Below are 12,263 nucleotides of genomic sequence, written 5' to 3'. Positions count from 1 at the left end.
CCCCGCTGCAGTGCCCGTCGGGGCAGGACGCGCTCAGGACGAGAAGTCCGTGTCTCCCTTTGCTCCCGCAGTGTCCATGGATTGCAACAGGAGACCCGGCTTCTACTACGACGAGCTCCTGAAGGAGTGCATGGACTGCAGGGCGCTGTGCGGGCAGCACCCCCCGCAGTGCGCCCCGACCTGCCGGGGTGAGGCTGCCGGGACCCCGCGGGGATGGGCCCCAGGGAGGGGGGCACGAGGAGCCAGGTGACCCGAGAGAAGCCAGGGAAGGGGCAGCAAACCCCCTCTCTTCACCCTGGGAGGCTGTGTGGGTGCTGCCAGGGCTCTGTCTCTGCCCCGTTTTTCCCACCACACAACCCCCACCCCCAGGCAGCGGCACTTCCCTTTGCCATGTCTGTGTTTTAGAGACCAATCCTTTGGCTCCACCAGGCAGGAGCAGGATCTGCAGCCACGTTTCCCTTCCTGAGCTGCCTCCAGCCCTCAGGGAGGGGGAACAGGAGGGGATGGGTTATTTTCAAAGGTCTACAGGTCTCATGTTTAGGTTGAGATGTGATCACTGAAGAGGGAAGGGTGGGAATGGGGGGTGGGTGGGAAGGGATCTCCTCTACCTCTCCAAGGAAGTGAAATACAAGGAGAGGTGGTGAAGAGCTGCTTTTCAAGCTCTGTCCAAGCAGGGTGCATCCTCTAGGAACACCCTTCCCCAACCAAAAAGTCACATGCAGGGTGTGCCCGAGGGTCACACTGCTCTGCTCACCCATCTCTGCCTGGCCCACAGCAGGTGCCCTGGAAGCCACCCCTCCAGTGGCTGTGGTGGAACAGAAGGCTTGCCCAGAGCTGGAGCCATGGCTGGTGGTTTACCTGCTGCTGGGGCTCTGCCTCTGTGCCCTCATCTGCTCCCTGCTCCTGGGCTGGACCCACCTGCGGAGGAAGGGAGAGGTGGTCTCCTGCCAAGCCAGCACTGGGACCTGCCACCACGGGGAGGACTTCTCCAAGGGTGAGTGCTGGGGGGGCCAGGATGGGGAGCTCCTGAGGGATAGGCTCCCAGGTAGAGCTGGGAGGTCAAAAAAGCAGACCCAGTTCCTAAGAGAGGTAGGGAGAGAAAGCAAACAACATGCAAGGGTTAACTTGAGCCTGGAAGAGGAGAGGGACTGAATCCCTGTGCCCAGATTCTCCACCATAACCCCCTTTGCTGTCATTCTCTTGCAAAGTCACAGGCACTTCATGCAGGGGCTGGGCTGAGGACTGGCTCTTCACAGGCTCTAGTGGAGCACTGCAAAGCATTTTTTGGTCACAAGGTGCTCCTAGAAGCTCTTCAGCTAATACACAACGTTTGTTTGCAGATCGGCTGGTGGAAGTGGGCAGTGTTGCTGATGGATCAGCAGGCAGCAGAGTCCCTGAGCCAGTGGAAACCTGTGGCTTCTGCTTCCCTGGACATGGTGCTGCTGTACGAGAGATCAAATCATGCCACGGCACCTGCTGCCATGCAGGGGAAAGAGCTGCTCCCCTTCACACCGGGATATGCAGCACGGGGAGCGCCGGGGCTGTTCCCAGCCCTGAGGATGGCCACTTCAAAATCATATGTTCTCCTTCACAAGATAAGGCACTCATGGCATGACCAGAGTGAATGTTCCTGCACAGAAAAAGGGATGCTCCCTCTGCCCCCAAAACACAGCTGCTTCACCCCCATGTCCAGTGACTGTAACAGCTTCTGCCAGGACCAGCGGGATTGGCACCATCTCTGCCCAAGGGCTGCAGGCCACAGACAGCACAGTGTTCTTCCACCCAAGAAATGAAATCCCCATTATTCTTGTTCATCCCCAGTGACAGAAGTCACTTCCCATTTGACAGTGCCTTCATCCTCCAGCTTTGATGTCTGCTGACTCCTCTGTGCGCCCCAGTCATTGGGAGTGATGTCTCACCAAGGCTTTTCATCCTGGTTCCACCATCAGTGTCACTGTCGCTGCAAAGGGTGTTGATGCAGAGCCAGGATCAGACTGTGGTGCCCACTGGTCCCCATGGAGAGCACACCTTGACCTGCTTGAAAACTACTGTGCAACACCAGGGGAGCTGTAAGCATCTCAGACATGGATTCAGACCCAAGAAGTTACTTGTGGAAGTTAATAATCTCCACAGGACAGCACTGCCACACCCTCAAAAGCACCATGTTCTCTGCATTTAACAAAAGGTTCTTTACACAACAGAATATTTGGTAAGATGCAACATGGAAATCTCTGCTGTCAGCTTTCAACACTGCCTGGGAGGGGAGGACAGGCTGTGGGAGATGGTGAGGCTTTGCACTGGGACAGGGGACAACGCTGCATGGGGGGAGCTGGGACAGGCACCAGAACTCCCAGTGCAATTTGGTTTAAATATGAAAATTCTTCCAACTCTGAGAACTTTCTAAGGAACTGGATTTATGGATGTCTGGTCTGGGTTACTCAAAATAGCTGGTGAAAGTGATGAACCAGCTAGGGATTCAGCTGCTTTGAGGGAGGATTTTTATCTGACCCACCTTTGAAAGCTACTGTGGAAAACTGTGGGTTTCAATGTGTAACTTGAAGTTCTCATTTTCACTAAAGGAGAGTGGGAGGATTTTTTGCTTCACGAGAAATCACTCCTGGTAGGAGGAGCTCATTCCCTCCACTTTCTCAAGCTAGAGCTTAAAACTTGGAAGAATAAATATGAGTCAATATATGTACAAATTGGTGTCTGGAAGGTAAACAGAGCTGGAGAAACCATGAGCAGTTATAAGACTCGGTCCCCTCATTACAGTGTATTTCTTCCTTGGCCTCCAACCTCTCAGGGCCTCCATTCTTGCTCAGCCTCAGCTCTTCCTCAGCCCCCCACCCTGCTCAGCCTCTCTTCACTCTGCATCTTTGTGCAGACTGACCTCTACACCAGCCTCCCCCAGTCTCTCAGATTTCATTCCAGCTTGGCCTGACTCCTTCTTGCCCTCCCACCATCTTCTGGCATCTACTCTTGCTCTCCCTTTAGTCTCTCCAGGAGTCTCCACTTGCATTGTTACACCTGCCCATCCTCATGCTCCTCTTCCTCCTCTCTCAGCTTTTTGCCCCATCGCTGTTCCCAATGTCCCACTCCCTCTACAGCCTCTTACATCATCAATGTCCTCCCCTCTCCCTGAGCCTCCCACTCCTGGCCTCCCCAGCACCACAAGTGCTGTCCCTCTTCCTGGTCTCCCCTCCCTGGTCTCCCCTCCCTGCAGCCTCCCCCAGGTGAAGGGGTTTTGCACTTACCCTGGGGCAGCTCCAGCCCATCCCCCCCGGCTCCATGTCCCCCCTCTGCCCAAGCACTTCCCAGAGAGGACAGGAGCTCCATGAGAAGGAACACCCTCCCATCCCAATGGCCCTTCCCAACACTCCTGCAGGCAGTGCTGGGACACTTGGCTTCAGCCTGGCTCTGGTGCCCCATTCAAGTGTCACCCACAGGAACCCCTGGCCCTGCTCCTTGTGCCAGGAGATTCAGAACCTTATTTAAAAATACACAGGAAAAAAATGAACATGTGCCACTAGTTTTGCAATTAGGGCATCTCTGGAGGATCAAGAGGCATCAATTATTCACACAAGAAAGCTTTTAGGAAAGGGTTGATGTCTGCTCACCCTGCATGGCCCCGGTGAGCAGCAGCTCCTCCTCCAGCTGGCCCAGGTGGCCACTTGCCCTCTGGTTCTGAGGAAAAGCCTGTGGTGGGCTTGGGGCTGTCCCTGCCATCACCACACTGTCCAGGCTGCTGCTTGCACTTCTCTGGTTTCTCCAGCACTCGCTGCAATAGATGAAGTTACAACACCCTGCAGCTGCCAGCACCGTGTCCCACAAAACAATCCTCAGAAGCCAAGACCTTCACTCCAGCATGGACACCCAAGAGGGGAACAATCCTCACCCTCTCCTCCTTCAGGGAGTGTAACTTGTTATCAGCACATAAAAGAAGAGGTAACATGGAGCAACTAGAACAAACCATCAGAACATAGAGGTTCCCTGATACAACCTTTCAGTGCTGGAAAACCAAGAGGACTCAATGGATTTGGCATCACTTTTGCAGCTGGTGGCCAACACCCCTGATGGAGCACTTACCTGGAGACACCACCCTGAAGGTCAGAGGGTCACTGCCTCTGGAACACAAGCAGTTACAGCTGAGACAAATCAAATTACATGGCATTAAGGCCACTGATTTTGAGCAAGTGCATCTACCTGGGGGTTAACTCCAGTCTCCCATTCCTTTTGCTCAGGTTTTCATCAGGCATGAGCATCAAGTCAAGCTCCATCTCCAGCCAAGCAGCTGAGGGACAAGAAGATACTACATAGAAAGCCACTTTCTGGCTGTGTTTGTGCCCCACGTACAGCCACGATTTGAGGGTAGAGAATAAAACACCTGCTCCAACATAAAACTGCACCTCAAAACACACAAACCAACCCCGAAATGCAGATGTTCAGCAGCTGCAGCAGCGCGGTCCGGAGGGTCCAGCCCCGGGCTCTGTCTTTGCCCCCTCAGGGAGGGCCAATCTCAGGGCTGTTCCTGCTGGAGGTGTCGGGAATTCTGCCCAGGAAAATAGTTCTGCAGGGAATGAACCCCGTGTCCGAGCTGCAGGGGCTGCTCCTGGAGAGGTGAAGGGTGCGAGGAGGCGGAGGGAAAGCGCGGCTGGTGGGACAGCAGCTCTGCTTCCATTGCCATAGGAAGAGGGAATAAAGCTCTGCCCTCTGCTCTCATTCACTGTTACTGGAAATAGAAACACACCCGGTACCGTTCGGGGAGGGACACGGGCTGGGATGGCCGGGGAAGAGAAGAGGAGCTTTTAAGACACCGGGAATTTTGCTTTTCAAACCCAAACCGAGCGCAGCCCCAGGGGGGCGGGGAGGGTAACAAAACCCAACCCAGCTGATGGCCAGGGCGGTCTCACCCCTCAGCGACTCGTTTCTAACGGATGAACAGACCAGACTGCACATGAGCCCCGGTGACCGAGCGGGAGCAGCGGGCAGAGCTGCTTTCCTGAGGCTCCAGGATGCAGGAACACGGCAGCTCCCGGGCTGGGAGCTCAGCAGCTCCAGGGCCGCCCGCTGCCTGAGTTACCTTCTCTGCAAGCTCCCTGCGTTATTAAAAAGGAGCAGAAAAGCGTCGTCAAGCATCTCACGATGCCGCGGCCAGGCCGGGGAAGGAGGGAGGGAGGGATGGAGAGCCTCCCTTCCCATGGGAATGCCGCTCCGCTGCGCTTCTCGGCGGTTTCTCACCTGCGGCAGGAGCGCTGGGGTTGGATCCTGCTGCACCCGATCACTACGGAACAGCCTTTCAAGGGTTCCCAACGCAGGGGCTGCTCCCCCTGCTGCAGCAGTCGCTGCCCGGGGAACTCCCCCATCTCTGGCCGATTCAAGGTGCTTGGCGGTCGCTTCTCCTTCCTTCCCTGTGGCAGAAACCTTCCCTGCTGCCGCAGGCACCTCTCGCCGCCCAGACCTGCCTCCTGCTCTTCCACCGCGTACAAATCAGACCAATTCCACCTTCCCTTCGTTCAGCTGCTCTTGCAAGATGCTCATGTAAAAAAACCAAACTCATTCCAACAAACAGATTTTCCCGTTTCTTCCGTTTCTCAGACCACTTCCCACCTGTCTCGGGCAGGTCAGACACCTGTAACCTAAAAGGTTAGAGCCACCCATGCTTTAACCACACTGGTGAAGAATGCCCCTCTGGAGAACATCTGCAGAGCTTATTTACTTTTTGGTGCGGCTCAGATCAATTTCCAGTGTCTCTCACACACAGAGAGAGGGAGAACAAAGCTATTTTTGCCTTTTTCAGCTCTGTGTTCTGGCTGGTTTCTCACACAGGCTGCAATTCAATCCCCAGCCTCCTGAGAGCAAGATCCAGCACACGAGCCATGACTGCAGGTACCTCGACAAGCCACGAGGAGCTGCTTTTACCAGGCAGGCGTGGAGGGGGAGAAAAGGAGCAGAACTGCAATTGTTACAAAGCAAGAATTAAGCTGGTGCAGCAAGTGCTGCAAGCTGAGGACTGAGGCTGAGATCTTGCGAGGAGGAGAGGAGCATGTGAGGAGTTAATACATGTGGGAGGATCCAAAGAACCAAACCCCAGCCCAGCACATACCAGGAAAATGTGGTGTTTACTGAAAACCCGAGTGCACTGCAGAAGGGCTGAACAGCAGCGAGATCCAGCGCTCAATGCTGCCCCCAAGCAGCACCCGTGTCCAACAGATGCCACGTTTTTCAACGCTGAGGTTCTTCCCAGTGTCACATAAACGCCTTTGGAAGGCAGCAGAGAGAGGGGGAAAAACCCAACGACAAACCAACCAAAAACCAGCAACAACAAAACAAGCCATTTTGAGAAATTCAAACTTATTCACATGATTTTTTAAAAAAGAACCAAGACCACTCTTACAGTATAAACACGCCAATTCATTCATTTTTACTGATGGTTGCATTTATGAATTTCATTCTTGTGAAAAAAAAAAGGGAATAAAAGGAAAAAAATTAAGAAAATAGCTATTTATAGAAAACAAAACAAAAAAGGGCTCAAACAGAAAAGAATCTGTGCTGATGCTTTTGATGAGCAGTCCAATGGCATTAACCATTACCTGTGCAAGCAGGCATGCTTGGAAACCTGTCTTAGTACTGTAGCTTCAGTTCCACAATCCAGGATTTCTTTTATGGTTGTTGGAAAAAAAAGAGCCTAATAGTTTCATACTGTATTTATTTAATAACTAAAATTCACAAATAAAAAGATACTTGCAAAGTCCTTTAGTTGTGTCATCCCCTCCTCTCCTCCACTCTACTGCTTTCAGACCCAGATGCATAAAAAAATGGGCTTGGATTTTTAATTTTAACTGTTATATGATTGGTCGTTGGAGCTGAAGCACCAAATGGAGAAGATGCTTTATGGAGATGAGGGTAGAACCCTTTGCCTTCCCACACACATTTTGGAGGAACACAGGAGATGTACCAGTGCCCGGACTCCTCTGCTCCCATTTCCCCCACCCAGAGCATTCCTTTCATTTTAGATTTCCTCTGTTAAGTGACTGACTGTAGCCTCTTTTTTTTTCCCCTTTCTGTCCTTGTGGGACTCCACACACGTTGGACATTGTTCATTTCTTACTCCTCCAGGCTTTGAGTCAGTGTCAAGTAGGTCCTGTTACAGCTCAGTGCTAGTTGTTTTTTAATGGGTCTTTTCATTTCAGGTAGGTTTGTGTGTCGATTCAGAAGGCTTGTTTTCTTCCTTGTTTATATCTGACAAGCTGCTGGATAAGGCTATTCATACTCCAGGAACTGTTTGTGATAGAACAGCAAATATCTGCAAGAAAGCAGAGGTAGAGTTTCAACCTTCTGTTCTGCATCAGAGCACCTTCGTATTTCCACTCATCTGATGATAAAAAATAAGGGCTATTCATGTTTTCTTTTCAATCTGAAGCAACTCCAGGGACATGCCAGTTCCCTGCAGTAACCATGGAAGAGGAGGAGGGAAGCCAGATGAAATGATTTTACCAACAAATCAAGAACAGATTAGTTGTACATCAAACCTCCTTGTTGTACAATCTACTTGGAACCTGAATGCTCTGAAAGACTGGACAGTGTTGGTGCCCAGACAAGCACCATCCACTTCACATCTCCATGACACAAAATACAACAGAGGTGCTTTAAAAAATGCAACTGTTGCTTTACAGTTCCATTACCAAAGCATCAGACCCTGGGTTGTTGCAGAGTGTCCCACCACTGACTGTTACAGACCAAAATGAAGAACCAGGTAAGTGGGTGGAAGCTCATGTGTCCCAATCAAAAACAATTCAAGTATCTAATGCCTCAACCTGTACTCAAATCTGGTGGTTTAACAGGATGAAATTCTTCCTGCCCTTAAATTACTTGATGTGCAATGCTACAAAGCAGAGCTCAGCCCTCAAGCAGTTACTCATCAGAGGGAAGTGGACTCATCTCTATGCACTCTTCATGTACCACCCAGGGTCACCAGAAGACTCCTAAAATGCTTCAAAGGCACTTGTGTGAGTTTCCAATTATTATTATTCCATCTCATGTGAGTTCCCCTTGTATAATCAGGATCTACTTAGTGCCAGCCCTGATATGAGTCAGGGAAAATGGCTCAGAGCTCAAACCAGCCTTGAGTGGTAAGGATGGGCAGCAGTTGGGTCACAGATCCTCTCCTTGCCCATGGCAGATCCTTCCACAGTCACACCCCACCCAAGGGCTCGATGTGACCACTTGTTAGTGAAGAAAAACTCATTTTTCTGCTGACCTCAAAGCAGAAGTTACCTTGTCAAATAATTTAACACCAATATTCAGATATTATAGGATGTATTTTTTTTTTAGTTCATGGTTGAAAAAATAAAAAAAAGAGGGAAAATCTGTTTTAAAAAAGTATGAACTCAACATCTGTGCCTGCAGCAATCCTGGAAATGTCAGGAATAATTAAAAAAAGAACAAGATGGGCTTATCTTCCCAGTACCAAGTCTGGAGTTGAAAATGCAAAAAAAAAAAGACTTCAGATTTAAAATTACCTTATTTTTGGAACATGCACCAGTCCCCAGTGCTCCCCTCAAATGAGGAACACCAAGATGCCCCCCTTGGAAGCTCCTGCTCTGCAATCCCAATACTTGTCTGATGCAAATATCTGACATGATAATGTCAATCTGTAATCAATTTAAAGCCATGAGCCAAGCAGCAGCTCATGTTCTATACCTGTGTCCCCCCTCCCCCAGCCTTGCACTCTGGTTAATGGCTTCTCAAATAATTTATACTCCTGGTAATCCAAAGGTTCTGCAGACAAAGACTGGGCTGTGTCATGGAGAAACACCTCTGCCCCTACACTTTGCTTTTCAGAGTCACTTCCATTAGCAAGCGAGAGTTTGGACATGAGCACCAGTTACAGACACTGCCCAGTCAACCTGATGTCCCTTGTCCTTCCCCTCTTCTTCCTTCAGCAAATCCAGGATGATCAAACATTCTGAAGCACTGACACATGCAGAGACATTATGGATTCAAAGAGAGAAATTCAGTGTTCTCTGTGATGAAAGGCTCTTTAATGGAAAGCAAGGAAAACCCAACCAAGGCCAAGGCTTCCCTTCCTCTCCCCTTTGCAGCTCCCAACTCACCCTTCACTGTCTAGCACATCCTTAATGCTAGCCTTGGTGATAATGGCATCATCACACTTGAACCACTGGTCCTTGTGCTGCCGGATAAAGCTGGTATAGTGCCCACTCTCCAAGGTTCCCTGGTGATTAACTACTGCAAACAAGGAATACCTGGTACAGAAGAGAGTCAGTGAGTAAATGGATCAAAAGGGGAAATAACAGCTGACATGTTAAAACAGGCAGAAGCTTGTGCTCATAAACACGTATGGAAATAGCAAAGGATCTGATCCATCAATAAAACAAGAACTGGGAAGAGGGCATCTTTGCCCAGGAAAATGAACCACTTGGAATTTTTTTTGCCTTGCTATTCCTGCAAGACTCCAGTCTGATGGCAGCTGCACTGCCTTCCAAATGCTTCTCTTCTAAAACAGATCAATATTGATGCATTCCTGAAGAGGACCATTGATTATCTGGTCTGACTTTCTCTTTCCCTGGATTAGTTACTCTAGTCAGCCAGAAAAACGCATTTGAGGTACAGGGATGGGGAAGGAGGTATCTTAAATACAGGCAATCAGTACTAGAAATATTTAGGATTAACTGTCCTTATCTAGAAACTCTGCACCTGGTTTGAAATACTGAATCTATTTAGGCCTTAACTTCCAGCTTTCAGATGCTGCTGTTCATTTGCCTGCCAGCCTGAAAACCAGCAGCCATCTCTGATCCAAAGATGCTGAGACTGATCAAGTTGCTCTTCACATTTTTCCTTTTCTATTCTTAAAAAGGAGAAGACTGAAGTCCCTGACACTTGTTCTAAGGTAAGATTTTTGCTTCTAGTCTTAAATATACTTGCAGCTCTTTTTTAAATGTTCTCCACTCTTTAACTCTTTTTAAGATGCTGCCCTCTAACAGGGTTACAAGCAGAGCTGCACAGTGGGGAAGTGCTCTCTCTAATCTCACTTTATATTGCTCCACTTAGGTTCAAAATGCACAGAGCTCTTTTTGCACAGTGCTGCCACAACAAGGCACCTCATTCAGTTGACTGTCCACAGAACTCCTGAATTATAAAGCCATCCTCTTCCTAGTGGAGTCCTTTATTCCACCTGGGATGGACACCACTTTCTAGGCCCAGAAGGAGGATTCCAAGATTGTCCCAGCAGTTTAGTGGCATCCAGCTTGCTAAGCAGCCCAGAAGCCTCTGCTCTCATTACTAATCCTCTTTGTTGTTAACAGCTTCTCCAACTGAAGTCATGTGCAAACCTCAGTCATCAGTGCGTTTTCTTTCAGATCTTTGCTAACACCATTAAACACCATAGATCTAATGACCCAGTCACTACAGGACTATGTGTAACACCTGCCTGGTACCTGCAACTAAGACCTGGTTGGTTAGTTTTTAAACCTACCTATTGTGGCTCTGTTACATCTACATATTCTGTTTCTTACTTTAGTGCTGAATCAAGTGCCTTGAAGAGTTTAAATACACCACATCAGCACGTGACTGTAGCAACCAAACCTGTAACCTTATTTAAGAAAAAAAAAAAAAAAAGGTAAGATTTATGTGCCCATCTCTATTCTCATTAAGCTACAAACACTGGTTTCAATTACACTGCCTTTACATTCCTGAGCAAGCCCCATCAGCACATCATTTCTCCTGACTGCAATCAATACCTGACCAAGAGACCCCAGAATTACTGGGGTCATCTATTTGGGACTTGGAGTGTCAGTGTTCTATCAACTTTCTTTAGGTCCTCTGGAAGCCTTTTTGCTTTTGCAATAGAAACAGGATTATTTCAAGAAAATCCCCATCCCTTTCAATACAGCAGCCACAGCTTTTAGTTTTGCTCCCAGGGGTTATCAGAGTGAGCTGCCAAGAAACCACAAAAAGGCTGGGCAGCTGGAGTGAATGAAGCTTCATTTTGCAACAGTTCAGACTTACTGTGCTGTCAAACATAGTACTGCAGGACACACAGCAGACTGTGTATCTCCTCCTAGAAGCCAACTACCTTTCACAACAGGAGTCATGGAATGTACCACTTACTTATTATCATTGTTTAGACTATCCGTCGGCTGCTGGTACTGCCCGTTCATTCTGCTCTCTTTACTGCAACACACACAAAAATCCAGTCACTTAAAGCAGTGGTTCCCAAGCCCAAGAAATAGGTTTTACATGACACAGCCTGTCTGCTGAATCCAGGTCCTTACTGAAAAGCACAGAAGGCAGCAGAGAGGGGCTGCTGATCAGGATGCTTTATTTCTTTAATCAGTGCTACATAAAACCCACCATTTCTCCTCCTGGCTGGGGCTTCAGTGCTGCAAGTACAGATCTGTTTATGTCAAACATCCTATCCCAAAAGCTTCCAAACAGGTGAAGATTTGTATTTTAAATCTGGAAAAATCTCTAATTACATCAATCCTTTCACCTATGATGGGTCAATCATCCTGGCTCTGAGACGTAAGTTCATGTTGCATTTTGACAACAGCAACAGGATTATGCTGTTGATTTCACAGCCAGTGAAATTAAGATTCCAGAACTATGGCTGTTGATTATCCCATCTATATTCCATTATGCTTGATACCTTTTATCAGGACAGCCTGTTCTATCCAGGGAGAAGTTACCACAGATGAACAGGGAAGTCTCAAAATCTCCAAAATATACTGGAATAAACCATATATTCTTAATATAACACAATTTAACAGACCTTCAGGGCTCTCCTGCCAGAATCATCTACTTTTCCCTGAGGGAGAAGGGGGGTGGCAGGATGGGTGAATCTTAAAATTACTACTAAAATTTTAGCATCAAATAGAGCCCCTGTTTTAAGAGCTGCCATGTTTTGGGGCTTTCTGCATTGCTTCAGACAGAAATTAAAGCTGAACATCCTCCTGCATATTTGAAGGGAACACCTGACAAATACTCATTAACTGAGGGGATGAAATTCCTTCTATAGAAGTATATTTGTATATATAATGTCTTTTACAAACCCAGCAGGTAGGAGAAGTCTTACTGTTTCTGTTTAAATACCAATTAGAAAAAGCTGTTTTAATCTGGACTCTGTTTTGGGGTTGTTGGGTTTTTTTTTTTCATTCTTGAGACAAAAGTTGAAGGTACAAACCAAAAAACCCCAGATTTGCATGTGTGCAGGAATAAAGAGGAAGGATTTTAATAACTTCAGGAAT

General features: G+C 48.3%; 2 protein-coding genes across 4 annotated transcripts in view; one reads left to right on the top strand and one right to left on the bottom strand.

Moving 5' to 3' along the window:
- Window positions 1-1,615, top strand: part of TNFRSF13B (tumor necrosis factor receptor superfamily, member 13B) — a 17,042-nt gene extending 15,427 nt beyond the window's left edge. Inside the window, exons 2-5 of the mRNA XM_009993728.1 lie at window positions 72-200; window positions 349-369; window positions 776-994; window positions 1,341-1,615. Of these exons, the coding sequence (XP_009992030.1) occupies window positions 72-200; window positions 349-369; window positions 776-994; window positions 1,341-1,615 (644 nt within the window). The remainder of the gene's footprint in view (window positions 1-71; window positions 201-348; window positions 370-775; window positions 995-1,340) is intronic.
- Window positions 1,616-6,393: 4,778 nt separating this feature from the next.
- The window catches only part of USP22 (ubiquitin specific peptidase 22), a 64,594-nt gene continuing 58,724 nt past the window's right edge, over window positions 6,394-12,263 (bottom strand). For all 3 annotated transcript variants that reach the window (XM_009993704.1, XM_009993705.1, XM_009993703.1), the window contains exons 11-13: window positions 11,128-11,190; window positions 9,114-9,263; window positions 6,394-7,303 (exon numbers count right to left, since the gene is read on the bottom strand). In XM_009993704.1, the coding sequence (XP_009992006.1) occupies window positions 7,261-7,303; window positions 9,114-9,263; window positions 11,128-11,190 (256 nt within the window). In that variant the 3' untranslated portion in view covers window positions 6,394-7,260. The remainder of the gene's footprint in view (window positions 7,304-9,113; window positions 9,264-11,127; window positions 11,191-12,263) is intronic.

This window comes from Chaetura pelagica, unplaced genomic scaffold (genome assembly GCF_000747805.2).
Source record: "Chaetura pelagica isolate M959 unplaced genomic scaffold, ChaPel_1.0 scaffold213, whole genome shotgun sequence".
NCBI lineage: Eukaryota > Metazoa > Chordata > Aves > Apodiformes > Apodidae > Chaetura > Chaetura pelagica.
This window is presented reverse-complemented; position numbering and strand designations above follow the sequence as displayed.